The 22,981-nt window shown below is 49.1% G+C and overlaps 2 protein-coding genes across 2 annotated transcripts; one reads left to right on the top strand and one right to left on the bottom strand.

The window, feature by feature from the left end:
- Positions 1 to 3,150: 3,150 nt before the first annotated feature.
- On the top strand, positions 3,151 to 3,882 carry LOC115329835 (the record flags this gene model as incomplete). The annotated part of the gene is made up of 1 exon (XM_029991524.2): positions 3,151 to 3,882. A coding segment is annotated over exon 1 (732 nt), but the record flags the coding sequence as incomplete, so codon positions are not given.
- An 8,665-nt stretch (positions 3,883 to 12,547) lies between these two features.
- Positions 12,548 to 15,834, bottom strand: LOC115332015. Its single transcript, XM_042294701.1, has 5 exons — positions 15,751 to 15,834; positions 15,447 to 15,522; positions 14,766 to 14,983; positions 14,175 to 14,331; positions 12,548 to 12,734 (listed from the first exon to the last, which is right to left on the bottom strand). Exons 1-5 carry the CDS (start codon positions 15,832 to 15,834, stop codon positions 12,622 to 12,624), a joined length of 648 nt encoding a protein of 215 aa, XP_042150635.1. The 3' UTR covers positions 12,548 to 12,621.
- Between the last annotated feature and the right edge of the window lie 7,147 nt (positions 15,835 to 22,981).

Genomic DNA, 22,981 nt, shown 5'->3' with positions numbered 1-22,981 from the left:
AGAGTCACGCGCTGGCAGATTCAGGGCAACAATGGATGTCTTCACCCTGAGACAGACAGACATGTAGGCACCCTACACCCCACGGATGCGTGTCGCCATCTACTGGTTGAACTAACGCCTTGTTCAAGATGGCTGCCGTGGGACCCCAGCCTTAAACAGCAACTCCAAACCTCCCACAATCCTCCAGCCCCGTCATCTGATCAGCTAACCACCTCCCCCCCGAATAAGAAACGGGCACTGCCCCCCAATACTGACCCTCTCCCCACATCCTCAGCCAACGCAGAAATAGCCACCCTACGCGCCGAAATAGAAACGGCTTTCGATAACCACCGCCAACACACCTCTGCCCAAATCAATGCAATCCAGGAATCGGTACATTTCCTACATCAAGAAGTCCCACAATAGATGCACCTTGCCGCCCCAGCTACCACACCCCTACCTATAACCCACGAAAATGATCCGGACCTCCAACCCACAATACATCTGGTAATGAAACTGCCGCGGTTTTCGAACTAAAAGAGCCAACCTCCAAGCACACATTGCATCCATACCCAACCCCTCCATCCTCATAGCACTACAGGAAACATACCACTCACCCAAGCTCAAAGACTATGCATCTCACTCCCCATCGGATTTCCCCCAGATAGCCACCCTTGTACATCGCAATATTGCCACCCAGCACGTAACTTTCGCCTCACCGATCCCACATATACTCACCACACTCCAACTTCCCAAATCCCCTGTCACACGCCTGCATGTTCTTAATATCTATAGCCCCCCTAAATCCAAACACATATCCTTCAAATACATCTTCCAGCAGGCACTCGCTTTCACTAAACGTGACCCTCTCCTAATTGTAGGTGACTTCAACGCCCCTAGCTTAGAGTGGGGCTACTATTATAGCACTCGCAAAGGCCGCCTACTCTCTGAACTCACCCATTCCCTGAACCTCACCCTTCACACCGACCCTTCCTCCCCCACACGCATTGGCAACAGTGCCCAGCGCGATACCACTCCCGACCTCACCTTTAGCACCGGACGACTCACCCTTCACACATCCACAACATCACACACACTTGGCAGCGATCACTACATCATCAGCACGTGTCTTACCCTCAAAGGCATCTCCACAAGCCCCCACTTCCACCACCAACACACACAGATTGGGATCTATTCCGTACCGAATGCCCACCCCCACCCACCACCACCTGTGATTCCGACCTAGAACAATGGACGACCCACCTTCTCTCAGCTAAAGAGATTGCAACCAAAACTATCGACCCTCCTCCCCCAGCGGAATATGTAGATACCCACCTCCGTAACCTCTGGGAGGCCTACACCAGCCTAGAGCAGCGCTGGCGGAAACATAAACACCGACGCAACCTTCGCCTCAAACTACAAACTCTCCGCACTAAAATCGAGACGCACGCACTCACACTAGCCAGGAACAACTGGAACAATATTTGCGACAAAATGCGAGGCCAGCTCTCCACTAAGAAGGTTTGGCACATCCTCCGTGCCCTACTGGACCCGCGCACTACTAAGACGCACTCTCGCCACCAAACCACAACAATTATAGCGGAAACTCAGCTCTCAACCACCGCCCTATGCGACGCCCTCCGCTCCATATACATCCCACCTCCATCATCACACCCTGTTGGTCCTCCACAATACACTGGCAACCCCAACCCAGAGCTCGACGCCCCCATCACCTTTGCAGAACTACAAGCGGCGGTGCAAGCCCTCAAACGCAACACCACACCAGGACATGACAACATCACAAACACCCTCTTACGTCACCTCAATGAGGAGGTCCTAGAACACCTTGTACAGCTCTTCAACCAACATTGGCTTAACCACACCCTTCCCTCCACCTGGAAACACTCTGACATCACCCTTATCCCCAAACCTGGAAAAACACCCTCCATACACAACCTTCGCCCCATCTCAGTCACCTCCTGTCTCGGCAAACTTCTCGAACACGTCCTGCAGAATCACGTCAATGCGCACCTTGAATACACAAAAACCTACCCATCTAATATGATCGGCTTTCGACCCAACTTATCCACGCAAGACGCCCTGATACAGTATCATCATGATTTCCACCAACACCCCCCGCAACGAGATCACACATCTATACTCTCACTAGACCTCCAAAAAGTCTTTGACAATATCTCACACCATAGCATCCTTCAGGCAATCTCATCCCAAAACCTAGGCCTACACTTCTACCACTATATCTATAACTTTCTCGCAAAACGTACCGCTACCATCCGTTTGGGCAATGTCCAGTCTGATTCTTTCCACATGCCAGACCGCGGAACGCCACAAGGAGCGGTCCTCTCGCCCATGCTCTTTAACCTCACCCTAAGCCCACTTGCCCGTACTCTCCTCACTATCCCCACACTACGCAGCACACTGTACGCAGATGACATTGCCCTTTGGGTCCACTGTGGCTCCGACCAACACATTGAAGCGACACTTCAACACGGCCTCAACCAAGTCCTTCATCACATCGAACCTTTGGAGCTCCGATGCTCCCCACACAAATCCGCTCTCCTCACCTTTACGCCGCCTCGTCACAAACCCCTCCAAACCCCCCCCCCCATCCAACTTTTTATACACTCTGACCCAATACCACACGCACAACAAGTTCGACTTTTAGGCCTCACCCTCACACACAACAGATCACCCGCACCCACCCTCCAATACGTAAAGAAATATGTTACTCAAACCTCACACCTCATTAGAAGGATCGCCACTAAACACCACGGCATCAAGGAACAGGACCGCCTCCGACTCGTCCATAGTTTTCTACTCAACCGTATCCTATACCAGCTACCCTACCTTAACCTTACACCCACCCAACTCGACTCCCTTGATGCGCACCTCAGGAAGACATATAGACATGCTCTCCTACTCCCCCCTCACGCCCCAACGCACCGCCTGCTCGACCTCGGCATACACAACACAATACACGAACACCTAGACGCCCACCACATGTCCCAACTCACCCGCCTCGGATCCTCACCCACAGGGCACTACATTCTTAACACTATAAACACACTCCCCCCCACCATCCCAATCCCCCCACTCCCCATTCCACCGCACATACGTAACCGCATTCGAGACCACCCAATCCCTCGCCACATGCACCCAACTTTCCATAAAGCCCGGCGACTAGCACGAGCCAACATCCACGCCAAACTATACTCACCATCACCATGCACACTATACATTGATGCCACACCCTACCCTCACAAACCTGCACACTGTGTAGCTGTTTTTGGCCAACATCCACCACCAAACGTCACGGCGGCCACCATCCTCACTACAAACACAACCACGGCGGAGGAAGCGGCCATTGCCCTCGCGCTCGCCCAGAGCCCCACCCCCCAATTCGTCCTATCTGATTCTCAGCAGGCCATCCGCAATTTTATTCGCGGCAATATCTCCCCCATGGCCTTCCAAATTCTCACCAACAACCCTCCATCCGACACCGTGACCCTGCTGTGGACACCAGCCCACACAGGCGTAGGCGCTAATGAGATGGTGCACGATCGTGCTCTCGAACTTATCGACCGAGCCGCCGTTTCAACTGCGCCTACACGCGATGCCCCTGCAGGCAAGCCTACCTCCCTCCTGCAGTACAGGGATATTACCCTACACTACCGCCTCCTCCGCCGCCAATACCCACCTCCGCACCCCCACCTCTCCCAAGAGGCAGCACACATGCTGCCCCTCTTACAAACACACACTTTCCCCCACCGAACACAACTAATACACACTCACCCACACCTCTTTACCACCCCCGCCTGTCCTGCCTGCGGGGCATTCGACACTCATGACCATTCCCTTTGCGAATGCCCCGCAGACCCATACCCCCCTCTTCCCTCCCCTCACCTCTGGGAGCAGATGTTGCGCGACCCGGAGGAGTCAGCCCAAGTCCTGACCACCTCCCGGGCCCTGGCAATCGCAGCGGCCCTCTGGGTTTCCACCACCCCCAATACCTGATCCCGGAAGAATAATAAAGTTTCCTCCTCCTCCTCTCGAACACGCGCGGACCGTCGTCAAGGGGCCCGGGCTTTGTGCTCGGCAGTCGTCGTTCGTCGCATCGCACTGTCGCGCTGCTACTGCAATACGCAGTCGCATTCCACAGATGACAAGGAAAAGTTTGACTCGTTGACGTGGAAGGATCGCAACGCTGGCTTCGGAATCGGGATCCACGGGAAGAAGGAACACGTGTCCCGCAAACGCATGCCTGCAGACGGCCCGGGAAGCAGACGAGCCGACGCGCCGACGCATTACCCCCTAGCAACAAGCTTGCGGGGAGAAAACATAGTTCGCTGGTTTAGGAGCGATAATTGCGGACTATGTTTCCCGCACCACAATCAGTTTACGTTTTTCTCAAACTCTAATTTACAACACGCTTAAAAGTGTTGCAATAATAACGTTCGCATTCACCGCAAGATGCAGCATTTCCATTGGTCAAGTTTTTGGCGATGGGCAGGGAATGGGGGATTGTCTTCGAAGAGAAAATAGTCCCGATATATTTCTTCTGCCATCTGCTTAATAAACGGTTTTGTTATCTTAAACATTGTATACATATTAACTTGCACCTACTACGCAAAATAACAACATAACCAGACGATCGCAGAAAGCTCCGGAGGGCCCCTTTAGCGAGGTATGGACAACAGCATGCCTCCCGGAAGACTGGAAGAAGGTCATCGTCGTGCCACTGCTCAAGCCCGGCAAACCGTCAGACCAGCCCAACTCCTACCGTCCGATAGCTGTCACGTCGTGCGTCGGGAAGCTCCTCGAGCAGATAATCCTCTGCAGGCTGGTGCACCATCTCGAGACGGTAGGAGCTCTGCCAGAGTGCTACGCAGGATTTCGACGCGGCAGATGCACAGCGGACGCCATCGCTGACCTGGTCACAGCGTTGGAGGACGGCAAGGCCCGACACCGAACAACAGGTGTAGTTCTTCTCGATATCTCCAAGGCCTTCGATGCCGTTGAACACAACAGCATCGTGACAGAGCTAAAAAGACTGGGAATCGGTGGCCGAATGCTTGCCTTCATCCGCGCGTTCCTGGAAGGCCGCGAGGCACAAGTGAGCGCTGCGGGTGTCTGCAGATGGTGAGGCGTATGACACGAGGGGTACCGCAAGGCAGCGTACTGAGCCCGCTGTTGTTCAGTGTGGCGTTGGCGGCGCTCCCGCAAGCAGCCCGGATAGGCGAGCGGACGATCCGCCCAGTGCACATGGCGGTTTACGCAGATGATATTGCCATCTGGGCGGCCGACCGAGGCTGCTGTAGAAAAAGCGTCCAGAAGGAACTGCAGAGAGCTCTGGACAACATCTACCATTTTCTAACGACACTGGGCCTCACACTCTCCGCGGCAAAATCGGTAGCCCTGCTCAATGCGCCACGCAGGATGTACAAGTTCACATTGTCTCGACAGATTGCAGGGGCCACAGTACCAATAGTAAAGCAAGCAACATACCTGGGCCTGAAACTAGATGACAGAGTCTCGTGGCAACCAGCTGTGAGCACAGTCCTCAACAACAACAAGAAAACGACGTCCATCCTTCGCATCCTTGAAGGGGTACGAAGAGCCGCCCCACAACGCATGATGCTCCCCTCCTGGACCTCAACCACAGGCAGTGGGCAAGCTTGGAAAGGCCACAAAGAGTGGCACTGCGCATATGTCTAGGCGTCCCACGGACGGCATCATCGTGTCACTAGTAGAATCGGGAACAAACACAGTACAAAATGCAGCGACAGAGCGGGCTCTACGACACCTCAAACGGATGCAAGAAACTCCCAGCACAGTATCACTCATGAAGAACATAGCGACTCGCCGTGCACATCTTGCGACACTCGTCAATCTCCTTGAAGAAATGGCTGGGTGCCCAAACACCCACATTACACTTCCACCGCCGCCCAGTGAGCCTCCCACAGTGAGGATCGAAATGAATATCGCCCAGATGGGTCCGAAGAGAGTAACCCCAGCGACAGTAGCGTATCAACACACATCACAGCACATCGACGTATTCTACCACGGATGGACACGGACATTCACAGATGGGTCAGTGAAAGCACAACGAAGAACAGCTACGGCTGCGGCAATCTCGGAAGGACACAGCAGAATGGGGAAGCTGAGCTTTCATGCGTCATCCACAACAGCCGAGCTGGCAGCCCTCCGCCTGGGACTGGCAATGACGGATGGGAAACAACCGGGGAACCTGGTTTTGCTCACGGACTCTAGGGCGGCGCTAAGACTCCTGGAGAAACCCGACAGGGCATTTGCACTCGCACGGGAGGTAATGGCCAAGGCTCAGAATCTCCAAAAGGGAGGATGGACGATTGCCTTTCAGTGGCTTCCATCTCACTGCGGGATTGAGGGCAATGAAGCAGTTGACGGCCTCGCGGACCGGGCCCACGACGAGCCAAACTGCCCCATTTCTGAGGTCCCCGCTTTCGCAGACGCTCGCCTATTGACGCGGCGAATTATCTCTGCACGCAATCCGGAGCTCGAGAATGGACTCCTAGCCGCTGAAGTTCCCGGACGCCTGACGAGAAACGAGACGGCCGTCCTTCACAGGCTACGCACCAGAAGAGCCTTCACTCCCGCCTACCTGGCAAAATGGAAGGACCACCGAGATGACGCATGCGGTAAATGTAGGGTAACCGCCGACGACGAGCATCTTCTGTGTGTGTGCCCCCTATACAAAGAAGAGCGGGATGAACTAAGACAAACCTACTCCGCCCTCGGACGCCCAATTGACACCCTGGAAGCGCTGATTAGGCCCACAGCAACAGCTGCCAAGGCGGAAAGAATGCTAACAGCGCTAGCCAAATTCTTGAGTCGCACGCGGCTATGCGACCTAATATGGCGACACTACTGACGTTCCAGGATGATCTAACCGCCTAGGAAGATGGACATAGAACCTCACTCCCGAGTGCTAGTCGCCATACGCAGGGACAGTCCGGCTTTTCCTCCGCCTAGCCGAACAATTGCACTGCAGCCCATGATACGCCTGATCCATACACGACAACGATGATGAGACTATGACTGTCACACTCTCTCTTTTATATTCTTCATTTCTTCTCTTCTTTTATCCTTTTCTCCCCTCCCCCTCCCCCTCCCCCCTCAACGGTGACCTACGGGCCTGCATGGTCGCGCAACCCATCGTTGTTTTCTACAAAATAAGTAAAGTAAAGCTAAACAAAAACAACAACAATCCTTTGCTGACGTCAAAGTCAGCATTCGGCCAATCGGGGGGGGGGGGGGGGGGGGGACCAATTACCGCGACGCTTTCGATCGGTCACGTCACCAATAGCGGATCGGCCTAAACGCGCTGCTTTGTATCGACTGCGTGGGTGCGTTTCTAACGGCGGAAGGTGTTCCCGCGCTACTTGCCCAATTAGAGAACGAGAAGCAGCAGTAAAACACGAGAATAATAGGAAGTTTTATGATACTCTTCAAACATTTGATTTCGAAAACATTATTTTGATAAAAAATATAATTAAAACGGCGGTAATAGCACAGAGCTTTGCATGATTCAACGGAGAGGAGGCGGAGGGGCTGGAGAACTTCAACCAAAGGCGGCGATGGCGCCCTCTAGTAGCATCCACAGAAAGAGTAACCCCTCCGCCCTGCATGTGGGCTCACTACTCTTCTCTAGTTCACTGTACCGATGCTGAAGAAACGACGCGAGCCGGGTGCCGCTACCCTATAGTGACGAAACTGGGTCATCTTACAAAATAAAGTAAAACGGAGAAAAAAAAACGACACAGAAGAAACAAGGAAGGCAAAGAAACGGCGCTGTTTCGCCTTGCTAAGAAAGGTACCCGCTTGTTGAATACGGGGAAAGTCTATAAGTCTCAGAACATGAAATCGAACTCACCCCGAAAGCTCGCTGAACCCGCTGAACCACTTTCAGCGCCTGGCAAAATAGTAGGAAAACAATGAACCGCCACCGTCGTCGCAAGCGCAACGTTTCGCCGATGGGCGCGCCCAGGGAAACAGGACCGGAGACACAGTCTTTTTGCAAACTGACACTTAGTCTCATCCATTGGATCTGCAGTCTTGTCTGACACAAAACTCGAGTAACCATGTGTGGATTGCCCCTGCACCATGTGTACACTTACGTTTTTCTGAGCCTTGCTGAGGTGTCACCTTGCTAGAAAAATCAACGTGGTTGGACCTACAGCCACCTTGGGAGCTACTGACCAGGCACAATATGTTAATGACAGCTTCTTCGACCTTCCTCGTAGTTATGCACACTGCAGGTCATGTTCACATTTTTGTGCAATTGCTGAGATGGATACAAGAGCTGTCACTTTGGGCCACTGGAGCCAGCACAATTCACCATGATCACAGTGTAGCGAAGCTGCAACCACGGACCATTAGTGGCCACGAGCATGAGACTACCGACGGCACTCACGCATCATACATGTCCTGACATAGGTTCAAACCACGTATTATGGAGATGAATCCAGACTGTTTTTTATGCCTACCACTTGGTGGTGGTGGAGGCTGCCATCTGTGCTGGGTCCTCACTAGCACCCTTGGCCACAGCAGATGAGTCCTGCATAATTCAATTAAACACAAGTTAACGCACAACAGATGGACACCCTTTCTGGTTATGCGTTGATGTAATGCACCTTAGGTATCGGAGTGCCTCATTTACAGGTCTAGAGATATTGACCCGTGAGCTTGAGCGCTACGATCCCAGCTTTCGAAGAAACATTACGAGGCAGCACACTCGCGCAAAGTCAATAAGACCAAAAACACGGTGTCTGTTCACTACCATTAGGCAGTTTTAGCAAACCGTTACCGCATTCTGCGGTGGCCGCGGTACGGCTGGTAAGGCTTTAGGCGCGCGCTGAAAAGGATGTTTTAAAGTTACAGCGCGAGCTCCCAGTCGCAAGTCCGCTGCGCACGGCAACGCTACGCTAAAACCGCCCATTACGGTTCCCAGGGTATTTCCAAGCACTTACCGACACTGCAGCCTAGATGGCGTGCAGGGACGGACGAGGCGTGTCCGCCCTCGAAATCCTGCGCTTTCTCCCGCGTCCTTGCGAGGAATCTTCTCATTGGGGCCAGCATTCTGTCCTACTCCCCGAGTTCAGCGACGACACTTGGTTCACGTCTTCCACCGGACTGCTGTGTGGCAATCGCGACGTGACAACCTGTGAAAAAGTTCGACTGGACAGCTAAAATTCCAAAAGTGAGGCAAAGCTCCTCACAGACACGAGGGCACTTCACGCTCGACATTACGCCGTCGGCCATAACGATTCAACGCGATCGCGATGCAGCTCACGCGTTGCGATCATCTAAATTGTGTCACTTATGTAAAAAGACGTGATTCATGGGACCTAAACTTGACACCGGTAATTGTATAGGATGCTTCAAGTCACCAGGCTCGATCTAAAATGAACCTTAAAAATCTACGCCTGCACGTAGCCATCTAAACTTTTCGTCACAGGTTATTTCACGCGTCGGTTTTTTCTTGTAAAACTGCAGAGCGTAGTTCTCTTTTAGTAAAAGAATAGGGCCAAGAAACTTGCCAGGATCTACGGCGGGCGGTGACCCAGACGACCAAGTCCAGCAGCGGGCTGTGCTTGACGTTCGTATTGATAGATGGCGTCGGGAGCAGTGTCTGAAGGTGCAGCAGACCAGCGAAAGATAGCAGACGACACGCAGACGAAATCCGTTGGCAGCAAAAGCGCCGCCGTTATGCAGGCGCGTTTCTTTTTTTCTTTTTTTTTTTGCTTTAAGTTTTGCTTTTATTGTTCGCATTCATTTCTTAAACGAAGGTACATTTCAAAAAGATTATATTATTTTAATAAACCACGGTGGTCGCGAGCCGTCGCGATTAGGAGGTAGTTCCATCTATCAATACGAACCTCAAACACACCCCGCTACTAGACCCCTGTCGTCTGCGTTGCTGCCCGCCGTAGACCCTGTCAAGTTTCTTGGCCTTATTTTTTACAGAAACAGAGCCACGCTTCGTAATTTTGCAAAAACAAAAATGACCTCTGAAATACACCTTTGATGAAAAGTTTAAATGGCTACGTGCACGCGTCGATTTTTACGGTCCATATTAGATCGAGCTTGGTGACTTGAACCACCCTATATTTATATTGTACCGAATTCTACATTTTCAAAAATTAAAAATGTTGCTTTTACAAGACCTTCCAATGTGGCGTTGCGCGTTTCCCTCTAGGGACATTTTTTGGGCACACATCCCGATCAAGTTACAACTCAATCGCCACTCTTCGTCGACGTCATCAACGCACCGCGATGAAGTTCCCTGCCAGTAGACCATTTCCAATAATCCCAAGCGCCCCAGCCCGCACTCAAGAAATCATAAGAACGGTGTTCCTTTAGCTTGGAAAGAGAAATTTATTTACAAGTTGGGACAACGGTACACAAACAAAACGAAGAAACGTAAGGCACAAAGAGGACGCACGCGAACCTAAATAACAACTAGAAATCGATTTCCGGGAGCGATACAAATATGTGCAGTGCTTATCCGGGCACGGACGGCGAAAAGGGATCACAGGCACATAGAAAATAAATAGCAAGTAGACTAGAACGGCTCCAGCCGCTGCACTAGGGAAAGGTGCATGAAAACATAATTAATCAAGGCACCACCAAACTTGTAGCACCACTCTGCGGCCAGCAACGTCAATGAAGCCTGCATGCCACCTCCGGAGAAACTCCTCCTCCACAAGGGCAAAAAGTGCGTCCTCGAGGTGGGAGAGGAGCAGTGTCCGGAGCCGTCGCAGCAACGGGAACAGAGCGAGACTGCGCTGGCGGCCCACGGAAATGTTCCTCTGTTGCCACAAGACGTAGCAGGTGGCGGCAAACGCCAGACCCGCACTCCGGTGTCTAGCGTGGAATTGTCTGCTCAGTGGCAGCGCAAAGATGCGACTCACAAGAGTCCAAAAAGTTTTAGCTACAGCGCACTTAAACACCGCGTGGGTATTGGTTTCAACTTGCTTACAGTTGACACAGAAATTGGAGTTAGCGACACCCCATCGTGCTAGACGGTCACGGGTATACGTAGAACGCCCCACCCAAGCCGCCAATGAAAGTCTGCAAGGCCAGGAGGGATGTCTGGGGAGAAAGCGCTGGTCCAGTTTGCACTCCGACTTCGATCCCGGAGTAGAAGGGGCACCTCCGGCTCACAAAGGGCCTCACAAAGACGTGAGATAGGTACCTCACAGACGTCACGGTCAGGTGTGGCCGTTTGTAACTGCTGGTAGACCTGAACTACCGTCGCGTAGAAAGACAATAGGGACTCCGCCGTCGGGCACGAGTTCCCTAGCCCCCGAGGCACCAGGACGCGACGGTGGGTGCTGAGCCAGTAGAGCGTCAGGCTTCGGCCGGGATAGTCAGGGGCGTCTAGGATGTCCAGGACGTTCCGAAGGGCAAGTAACCGGCTGAAAGTGAGAAGGCAGGGGATGCTCAGGCACCCATCAGAGCACGACATTCGAAGGGCCAAGCGAGTGACCAGCTCAGGGCGCCCCTCCCAGAGGAAGGCAAAAATCACGGAGGTTATGCGCCGGACGACAGACGGAGGTGGGAGAGCGACCCATGAGGCGTGCCACAGTCGGGCGCACAGCACCGACTTCACGATATAAGCTGTATCGCGCTGGGGCAGGGAGAAACGCGAAGCAGCAGGGGCCTTGTGCACGACGTCTGTCGCAATGCTGTTCCATGTTTCTGCCGACACACCAGAGCAGTCAAAGAGAACACCTACCCAGAGGGCAATTTATGTCCCTAGGACATCCCACGTTCGTTCCGCTTCGGACATTTAGAAGTCCACCGGATGTCCATTTACCTCCGAATGACATTCATCGGATGTCCATTGGATCATCCGATGCAAAAACTCTGAACGTGGCACGGTTCATCCATGGGACGTCCAAAGACGGATGTACGGACATTTGGCGGAACACCCAGCGAATGACCCCCTGTGCAATAATATTGCATTTTCTTTAGAAAACTATTATTACATGCCATATGTCAAATATTAATATAATTATTGTTTGTTCTTTTTGCGCTCATGCTTGGTGTAGTACTACTGTCGAGTTATCTATCCGTACTATATATGGAAAATTCACATAAACGTGGTTCGATCATATCATGCTCTAGTTTATTTCTGCATTAAATTCACACCACTGCTTCGCTTCAGCTGGGTTTGCGTGCACACCTATCAGTGAAGCGTAGCACCGGAGTGAACGTAATGTGTAAACAAACTAGTCCATGATATCATTGGAGCATGTTTATGTGAGTTTTGGATAAATAGTGCAGACAGATAACCTGACAATAATACTACACCAAGCATGGGCTCAGAAAACTAGACCAAAAGTAGGTTCAGTATTTGCTTTAGTAAGCTAAATTGTGACAGTATGTCTGCAAGTAAACTAAGAGAAGTGGAATTTCTCTTGAACTTTAATTGCATACACAATGAATGTACCTGGTCTTTGCTATGCGCCTTCAATAACACAAATATAAAATAAAAAGATAAATAAATATAAACGTTGGCAGAGCTAGAAGACTTAGCTAAAACAAGTAGAACCAATACCTAAAAAATGCACAAGTTCAACGCTGGCTGGCTTTTCCAAATTCTCGTTCTGGGGCATGTCTGAGCCATGACTTTGTTGTGACTTCAACATCATCCTTTGTTGATTGTGTAAACCTCTTGTTTACTGCTGCTGGAAGAAAAACAGTATAAAAGCAAATATAAGTACGGCCTCGCTAGAACCACTGTACCCTTCAAGGGCAGTATGAGATTGGAAAGAGAACAATATATTCTTTCATCTGGTGTTTAAAAGTGTATGGAAACAAAATTCTTGCACCTATTTTATTGTTCAATGTCGTCTAGGCAATGACATCTGCTCGCAAAGAAAAATGTTCTGTTGAAAAGGACAAGAAAACAAATGATGAAACGAACTAAACGATTATCGAAGGGCACCTGGTTGATGTTTAAAAACAGTGTTGTATGCCATGACTATGAACCCTGTATTAGGGCATTGCTTATGACATATGGTTAGTGCCCCTCTGTGGAGGTATGGGTATACCCGTGGAAGTCGCCAACGCCTGAACGCAAAGTTTTGGTCGAGAAAGCCAATGTAGAGCTAGCCACGATGACCCCGTTAGGTTGATCGCCCCGGTTGACCCAATGGCCTATCGGTAGTCTGCTTCGGTGTGGCATTTACTTTGTTGGAAGGTTCAGAAGTGAAGAGCTTCTGTGGGTTTTAATGCCCAGATGCCGCGCGATTGTGTGGCAGATTACTGTAATAACTGCATGCCACATCGCGAGCTGCCAACGCGTTAATTTCCGAGCAACAGATGTGTCTGGCACATCTGTCGTTTTTCATGTGGATTCCGACAACAAATGATCGCTTGTGCTCTGACCACTTTCGTGATGAGGATTACGAAAAGAGCCCCAGGGCCATGAAGTGTTTCAGTCCGACTCTGCAGCCGCGGCAGTGTGGGCGGGCAGTCCACCATTGTAGTCAGTGCTGTGGCATTCGGCTGGTTTGGCCCTCAGATGTCTCAAAGGGCCGAGTTGTGATGCACTGGCGCCACCGAGTGGTAAAGCTGATAATTACGCCAGCCTCTGTAGCCTTGCTCGTGCTGTATGGGATGCTGTCACGGGTGTGTCGAAGACCCCCAAGACGCATTGCACTCTCCGTGGCTGCTCTTCGAGCGCTTGCTAGAGAGGGCCGTTTAGAATGAAAAATATTGCCATCCACTAAAAATAAAAATGTGTGATTGTCATACCCGGGTAGTAATGATCACATTTATCCTACTTTTGAACTTGATAGTGATATTTCAATTTCCGTTTCAACATCCCTTTAAGCTGGGAAGTAATAGTACAGTAATGAAATTAACATGTTCAGAAGAAAACATAATGTACATTTCTCTTTCAGGGGTGTATTTTTAGTTCTGATTTCTCAAATTTAGCGGATTAAAATGTTTGCCCAAAATTGCTACCTTATCCACTCTGGCACTCATTATGTTTCTTTTGATCATATTTCTCTCTCCCAGGGTAAGAGTAAGATAATTTTTCACCTGCAAACAGAAACCTTAAACAACTGTGACATAAATTTTAGTAATGAACTTCAAGGAATTAAACAACTGACACTAACCACACATGAGTTGACAAATACGAAGCTTGCAGGACTTCTTCTCCTTCTTTCCCTCCCAAGAGTACTCGGCTGCTAGTTTATCAGTCAGCAGGTAGGCGAGCATCCGCTTGGTTGCGGTGTTGGGGTTTCGTCCACCAAGTTGAATTAGTTCCTTGACCTGGAAATTTCAGATGCCACACAAATTGGGTGAAGCATTTCGGCAGAGCACAGCCTATGAGAGTTCCTTTACAACCTATGAGAGCGATTCTCTAAAGGGTCCATTTTAAAAATACAAGACAGAAATAAGCTGTATCTATAATTCCTTCTCCTCAACCTTTTCACATAGCAAGCTGCAACCGGAAGCTTTGGAGTCTGATGTGTGCGAACTTTAAGACACTCTTTATTTTTGTTAGTTCCTGCCAATTTAGTAAACCTCAGTCTTCACAAAACTAATATTTCTTGAAATAATTTGGTTGCACCTCAACACTTGGGAAGGAACATGCTAAAGAACTGCTAGCTATGTTTTCTATTTTACATACACAGGTGGCATGAACAACACCTAAGGGCCCACAGCTATCAGCTCAAGTCTATGTTATGTAAACGTGGACGCACCAGAAGAGCTTCGTCAGATGCGCTGAGATCTGCCTCGATGTTGGAGAGACCATCGGCTGTGTCGAACGGTTGCGGTACAACCGGATTGGGTGCAGCAGTAGGCTCGCTGGAGGCGGTGAGAGCGTCAAGCGTGCTGGCAACTTGCTGCAAGATCAGTTTTATAACATTGAGTAGCCTTAACACTTGGCCCTGAAATTCTGAAGAATAAATCAAAATTACTTATTAGCAAGGTTGTGAAGTACCTAGGCACAAGTAGCTGGGTATTGGTAACTACCGTTAAGTAACGATCAAGCGGCGCTCATTCAAAATTCGGAGATAACTGCAAGAAAGTGGGGGATGGGCACTTGTTAGATCACAGATTTGATCTACTTCGCATATTTTTTCAGGTGCCACAACACTTAGGAATGGCCGCTTAGTGTAGAATGGGCGGATGCTTGGTATTTTACGGTAGGCAGTATTTGTATATCTCAAGTACAAATGTAGACGCTTTTATTTCTTGGTAACTAACTGTATCTTAGGTACACTTTCTAGTAAATTGTAGCTATCGCATGCTACTTTTTTGCAAGTACATTTCTGGAATTCCTATTAAAATTAGAAAGTGTTCCAACCTGCAAAAGAGAGGTCAGTGTGGAGGAGTCATACGAAGACAGGCTCAGGCACTTCCCAACATGAGCATTTTACCCCAAGCAAAGTGGACAGTGAAAACCATAATGTTGCTGGTGTAACATCTGGGTAAAGCGTTCTTGTATGAAGCATTCTGGGATGAGGAGGGCAGTCTGCCTATGCTGGTCGCGCAAGCTTCATTAAAAAAAAAAAACTTAATTCGCCCATTTGGCTGCTGCTTCCCGCGATGATAGAGGATGTTGGGGGACGTCACAGTAAGTTGGAGACGTTTATTGGTAAAAATGGCGGAATCCATATGCGCTCTTCCCCTTTCTCAGCAACCCGACCGCGTTTTTTTTTTTTTAATAATATGCCGGCTTACCTTTTTGAGTTTGAGGTGGGTTTTGCCTGAAACTACCGGCGGAGCAAAAAGAGTGACGAGATAGCTGTGCACACCATAGCACATGTTGTGCGTCCTCCATAACCTCCATCAATGACCTCATTGAAAGAGGTTATAAACACTCAAAATGCCTGCATGTACAGCATTTATACCTCCATGTACATAAGACAAACAAAGGGGACATATAGAGCACATAGAAATGTTATGGTCCACTTCCTCATTTCTGAACATGATGTTAAGACATGTTGACAGCACACATTAAAAAAAACTTGCACATTTAGCATGACAAGCCTACTGCTTGAGCCAGGAAACAGGATGCTGGATAAAATAAGAAATATCGTAACTCACCACGCTCTGGCAAGACAGTGGGCCCAGGGCATGGAGTTTTTGTCCTGGAATGTTACAACAGGTGTGATCAAGACAAAGCTTCGGCTTACATCAGAAACAGCACTTAAAATATGCAAGCATTCCGACTGGCGAGAAAAGGCTAACAGTGTTACCAGAGTATGCCTGCACCCCGACTTGAGGTGTTCCATGTGGCGACGGGTTAGCCAAGGCTTGTCCTGTGTTATTAGGGTTTGCATGCATCGAAAAGTTCCGTTGCCTTACTCGCGACTCTCACAGTTATCTTCGAAACTTGTGAGCAACTTACTTGGTCTTGGTGATGCTGCGCAGCAAAAAAAAATGATTTCATTTCCTTGTTTGTTTTTTAGACGTTATTAATCTATATATCAAGTTATTCACACTCAAACAAGCAATTAATAAACATCTCACTATGAAAGTTCAATGGGACCGGCATTTGTGAGCATGGCAGCAGAAAAGACTTAAAAACCAGAAACATATCAACGAGGTTCTACTGTATTAAGCACTGTCAATTAAAAATTATCAAGAAAATGTATGCTATTTATAGCATAACATGCTATAAATAATGTATAGCATAACCTACTTTCTACTCACGTCTTCCATGCTGGTTCAAAATTGGGGACTCCACACGACATCCATCAGAGGTAACACAGGCTGCACATCAGTACAACAGTGATCAAAACCAAAAAGTTTAGTGTTGCACGACCAGTATTTTGTTCAAACCTTTTGATATAAACACATGAAAGGCTGACACTTTAAGTGGCCACAAATTATCAGAAAATTATAATTACAACTATAAATATCTATCTTCATCGGTTACCTTCCCGGAAAGAGCTGCATGCCGTCAGGAAAAAGCCCTGTTGTTGAAAAGGCTCCATGCCTATTAAACACCGGGTGTCTATACCCGTTTTCACCTCAAGAAAGAAACAAGTTTTGCGCATTGTTCATATGCAGCACGAATTAGTTCTTACTAGATTTGGTTGTCGGAGGAAAATGCGATGCGTTGGGCGTTTGGAATGTGTATGGCTTGATAAGATAACATAAAACTAATCTACAAAAAAAAAGATTTTTATAAACAGCCTAATTGGGACAAGCATGTCACAAAACAAATCTTACACAAAAAAAAACAATTTTCTGTAGCAATATTTACGCTTCAGGACGTAATTTAGTTGGGGACACAATTTCTCCACATTTGAAACTCCCGCTTTTTCGACGCGCGCGGAGTGGCTGCTATACGTCACTCCGTGACGTAGAATACCAACTTTGTGGCGCGCAGTTTAAAACGGACGAAACAGCCGCAAACTATAATCAGTCTGGCGCAATAAATATTGCTGTAAACGGTTTTGTTTTTGGCGGAAAAATTGTTCTGTGACATGTTTATCCTAATTAGGGTGTTTAAAAATACACTTTTTTTCTTTGCAGTTACCCTTTAATTCTCTACATAAAGGGGGAAATCAGTAATGCTCTGCAAGAAGCCTGACTTTTTTTTCCTATGGTTCTTGAGGTGAAAACAGGTATAGCAAATTTTTATTTTGAAATTCTGACTTTTTCAGGTTTTCCCTGTCAATTCCAGGTAAAATTCTCTGACCACTGTAGAAGCACTTAAATATATATCATTACAGCACAAGGCATAGACAACTCAGCACTATGAGTATCATTTTGCACGGGCTTAATCCAACTTGCATATTCCGAAACATTTGGGTTCGTCCAGTCCAGAATAAACGAGCACTTTCTTGCTGCCGACATCGTCAGTGAAGATACCACTTCCGGAAACACTGCGCTCAATCACATGTCAATAACCAAATGTCAGCATGGCCGCTAGATGCACACTTTCGGCTTAAGGCTTGGAGTAGGATCTGCGGCTTTTCCATTCGTTACTATATCTAGTAGTTCTAACTGGATCTGGCCTACTGTCGCGCCCTAAATCCAATCCGATTCAAGGCCTGGACTGGATTTGTCGACTGTTTCCTTTGGATCGGGTAGCACACCCTACATCGAGTGAGCAGAGCCAGCGCTCCGCTCTAAGAATTTATTGCCTATTTTTCTGCCCCCGAGTCCAAGTCTTTGCTCAGGACACTTGATGGCTTTTGCGGCTAATTTTCCTTCACTGGGCTTGCTTTTTGATAATATTCCTGACTATTCCCTGATTTTTCATGCTTAGGTATGTTGATAATTAGAATTTCCCTGGGAATTCCGGGTGCTAGGCACTCTGATACATTACATAATCAAAACCAATGTGGGAAGCTTTGAGTGACATCACATAGCTTCAGGCAGGTACCCTGGAATTAGAATTGAACTGTGATAGAGCTGTGACAATATACCCCAGGCTGTCAAGGTTTTTCACTGGACAAGGGGTATTAAGAACAAACTTGGAAGTGAGCGCATGTTGATGCGCTTGCACTACTGCAAATACACAATCGTTTATCCTTTTCCTGTTGAGCAACATTGACAACACTGTACATAACAACAAAACACCATGAAACCTGCTAGAGTATGGAAGATACATAGCACAAAAGAATGTTGTTACTCTCACTTGTCTCCTGAAGTGAGGTTGTTTCCATCAAGTGTCTCCTGAAGTGAAGTTCTAAGGTCTATAGCTCTACAACAGCATAGATATAACTACCGTTTTCTAGACAGCATGGCTTCAAATTGGAAAAATCGACACTGTTATTATGCAGTCTCACCCCGAGGAAAGTCCGTTGGAACTTCAGGGGGCAAAGTGCCTGCACTGTCTTCTGACCACAAGCTGCTGCATGTATCATCAGTAGGGTCCCATCTTGTAGCTGGTGTCCTCCTCCGTTTCTGAGGTGGCTCATCTTCGCTTGCCAAGTCGGACGTGTATTGACTCTTGTCCAGCTTCCTTCTAGCTTCATCGTACGAAGCTGCACATGCAAAAAAAATATAATCAAACAGTGTCTGTACTCAAAACGGCTGCTAGAAACATTGCCAAAACATGCTATTCCATGCCTAAAGTGACTTATCCAATGTAGAATGAAGTTCCAGCAACACCACGGTGAGCATTTATCATTTTACCACAATACGAAATAGTTTCAGCAGTGTGAAACAAATTATAGATGTCATAATACATTTATGGACTGCTGTGTGTCAATACAGTGACATGTCTTCTTCATGGTTGACCACCAATGATTCTGAGAAAGAGGGTTATCAATTCCAACTTTTATGTGCTCGCCTTGGGGATTAGGAAGTTTTCTAGTGTAGTATTATCATATATATATATATATATATATATATATATATATATATATATATATCATAGAGTTGTCCCTTATACACCAATACGTGCCTCCAACGTCACTCCTCTGAAGTGGTGCTTCCCCAGGTACTGTGCCCACACTTCTCACCTCCCAAAAAGCTTCTGCATATGTGCGTGCGCACACCCAGCATTCGTAAACAGCGCGCTCGTCTAGAAAAGTTATGTCTTTATGCTAAAGCATGAATCCACTTACCAAAAAGTCCTTTGACCTGAACCTCATACCTCTGCCAAGGCAATGAGGATGAACAGGGGCTGTTTTTCTTCACCATTGTGTTCAGTTTATCAAGCGGAACTTTTGGCCACATGCAAGTGCTTCCACTAATCCAAGAACATGGCACAACTTCTATTTCGTTCCGACCAACAAAATCTGCAATAGCATATGCCATCTGAAAAAAAAATAAACATATGAAAGCCCTTTATCAGTCTTTTCACAAAAAACAGATTAAATTATGTCTAAATAACACAAAAAAACAACCTTCAATTATCAGTCACAGGGAGTAATTTATTTCACTGGCACTTCAGTAGTACGATGAAAATTTAAAGCACCAAGAGTTCAGTCAGTATGAATTTCTGGAATTACCACAAACTTGCTGGAATAGGGCAGCATGAGCATCTTCTTGGGGCTCTTCAAAGGCCATAGAAGTCTTCTTTGCAAAGAAATTCCTGTCCAACAACACATGCTTCATTTGAGTCTTTCATATAGGCAAAGGCCTGAAAAACAATGATGTGTCCATCAACTATAATGCCGTTATCACCAGTTTTTGTACTAACAATGAAGTCTTTGCATTTGGCCACACTGAATTCATGTCCTGTGCAAAGAGACGGCAAGGGCCCGAAGTTCTGGGGGTTACTCAGCACAATGGTTGGCGACTTTTCCTTAATGACAGATGGCAGCTGCTGTCGTTCCAGCATTCGGTTTCAAAGTTGTTGGAGTGGCCTCTCATGCTTTCGCAGCTCTTTCTTCCCATGTCGTATGTTGTTTACAAATGGGAATGCGCTGAATCTGTCAATGGCTCCATCAACCTTGACATCTTCGGCCAGATGAATTAGACAATGGACATTGTATGACACTTGACGTTCCCCATAGATCCTCGTAAAAGTAGCCACAAAGTGTTTAAGCAATGCTCCAGCATATTCAGCATGCAGACAGCACAACTCGCTGTTTGCCAAAATGAAGAGCCCAGCATGCAAAGTTAAAAAGTTTTCATAGAGTTGGGGCTTCAACACCGGCTGTAATATCAATGGGCCTGTGTAAAACAAAAAGAGCCGCAACTCAACCGCCTTCCAGCGTTCAACTTCGGTCAGAGGCCGCGGTGTTCGAGAAAACTCTCGGGGAATGTGCTCTTTTAAACTTGCACTGGCATCATTCATCAGCCTGCGTTCAAGAGGGCGAACACGAGCAGTCAGCGGCCCAGACATCCAAAGCAGCACTAGTTTTCTGACAACACCAAGAAGCACCAGATGCATATAGTCTAATGGAATGTCCTTCACCGTGTCGATTGGGAGCTGGACAAGAACAGAAGTACCCTTCTGGTGGTCAGGGTCTTGTTGTTGTCGAAAGCTGGCATCAGTACGCATTTCACAGCTTGTGTCAAGGAAAACTATCTTCCCCTCTTTGTATGAACCTTCACATGTGCACTTTGGACAACCATTGTAGCCAGAGAGCCCCTTGGTACACAAAATAAATGAACGTGCTGGAGCATCACATATTACCGCGCGCAAGGCTGAGAAAGCAACGCTCGGTCACGGACCTCCAGAAAGTTCTCGTTTATTCATGTACCGCGCGTAACTTCAATCATTTATTCCTGCTTTTGTTTTCTAGGAAGTGCGTGTTCATTCTCGCCCCGATCACGCGACGCTCGAGCCGCTTTCGCCGAATCTTCGAGATTCCGACGCACTCTAGATAAGAGGCCGCCCGCGACCTTGTCGAGTCAGTTTCGCCCCAGCGCTCGACTCTGCTTTCTCGCCGACTTCGACGCCCGCGACGCTCTGTTATTATCTTTTGTACCCTTTTATTTTTGGCACAAGTTCGCCACATTAAACGTTTATTTATTTCTGTTTAGTTATTGTTCTTTTGGTCACCACCCGTGACATTTTGGTGGAGGTGCGGGGTACCGTATGTCCGTGCAGCGCAGCCCTCCGAGTTCCCGCGCTACAAGTCCGAACGCAAGCTCCCGAGGACCCAACGAAGACTAGATCGAGACTCGATCAAGTCGCCAAACCCAAGGGTTACACCCGGAATACGGACTTTTACCACCCAGGACCAGGCAGCCGACGATGGCCAACCAGTCGCAGACCCCCGCCGCTCCTGCCGTCGTCTACCTACCCGTCGCTCCTCGGACACCGGCTCCATTCCACGGCGAGCAGTACGAAGACGTCGAAGACTGGATTGACCAGTATGAACGCGTCGCCCGCCACAATTGCTGGACCGACGAGCAGCGCCTGCACAATGTCTATTTTTCGCTCGAGGGGACCGCGAAGCACTGGTACGAGAATCATGAGTCCTCCCTGACGTCGTGGGACATTTTCAAGACCGACCTCAAGGCTACCTTCCTAAACCACCACCGCCGAGAGAGAGCCGAGGACCTACTGCGAACCAGAACCCAGGGCCCCAACGAGAGTGTCACCAGCTTCGTAGAGGACGTCCTGCGCCCGAGCGCCCGCGCCGACCCTCGGGCTACAGAAGAGAAGAAGCTACGATTCCTCACGCGGGGCGTGAGAGAAAACATCTTTGGTGGCCTTGTCCGCAGCCCTCCGACAACTGTCGAAGATTTTGTCGCCGAGGCAACGAACATCGAGCGTGCCCTGCAAGCCCGAGCCAGCCACTACAACCGACTCCCCGACACGCCTGTTGCTTCGACGCTGGCATCTTCCCGAATCGACGAGGGCCACATCCGCGCTGACAACCTTCGTGAAATTGTCCGGGACATCGTCCGGGAAGAGCTCCGGAAAATTCTACCCGACACTGATCGCCCCGCCTCGATCTCCATCGCCGAGGTCGTGCGGGAAGAAGTGCAGAGAGCCATCCAACCAGAGGCTTCCATCAGCGGGGCAGTCCCCGAAGAACCCAAGCTAACTTACGCCGCAGTGGCCCGACGGCCACCACCTCCTACTCGCGCCTATGTCGCGCCGCCCTGACGTCACTCTCCTGCGCCGCAGCACAACCGACGCCACGACGATCAAGTCCAGTACGCCTGCACGGAGCCCCGCGTACCCCGGAAGACCGACGTGCGGCGAACGCCCGACCGACGCCCTCTGTGCTTCCACTGCGGGGAAGCAGACCACACCTACCGCCGATGCCCATACCGACGACTCGGGCTGCGCGGGTTCCACCCGAACGACCCGCGCACTCGTTATGGTGAACGACCTCGGGAGATCGACGAGTACCTGCGACGACCTCAGTCCCCCGAGCCCGCGTCCCGCCGAGAATTCCGGTCGCCGCCGCCACGACGTCCAACTTCGCCGATGCACCGACCCCGACGTGAAAGCCTGTCACCCCTCGCTCCTCGCCGGGAAAACCAGGCGCGGCAACCCCTGGAGGTGGAGTTGCCGAAGACGACCGACGCCAAGATCCTC

This window comes from Ixodes scapularis, unplaced genomic scaffold, assembly GCF_016920785.2.
Source record: "Ixodes scapularis isolate PalLabHiFi unplaced genomic scaffold, ASM1692078v2 PGA_scaffold6__148_contigs__length_123643588, whole genome shotgun sequence".
NCBI classification, from domain to species: domain Eukaryota; kingdom Metazoa; phylum Arthropoda; class Arachnida; order Ixodida; family Ixodidae; genus Ixodes; species Ixodes scapularis.
The sequence above is the reverse complement of the archived record's forward strand: the minus strand, read 5'-3'. Positions and strand labels throughout refer to the sequence as shown.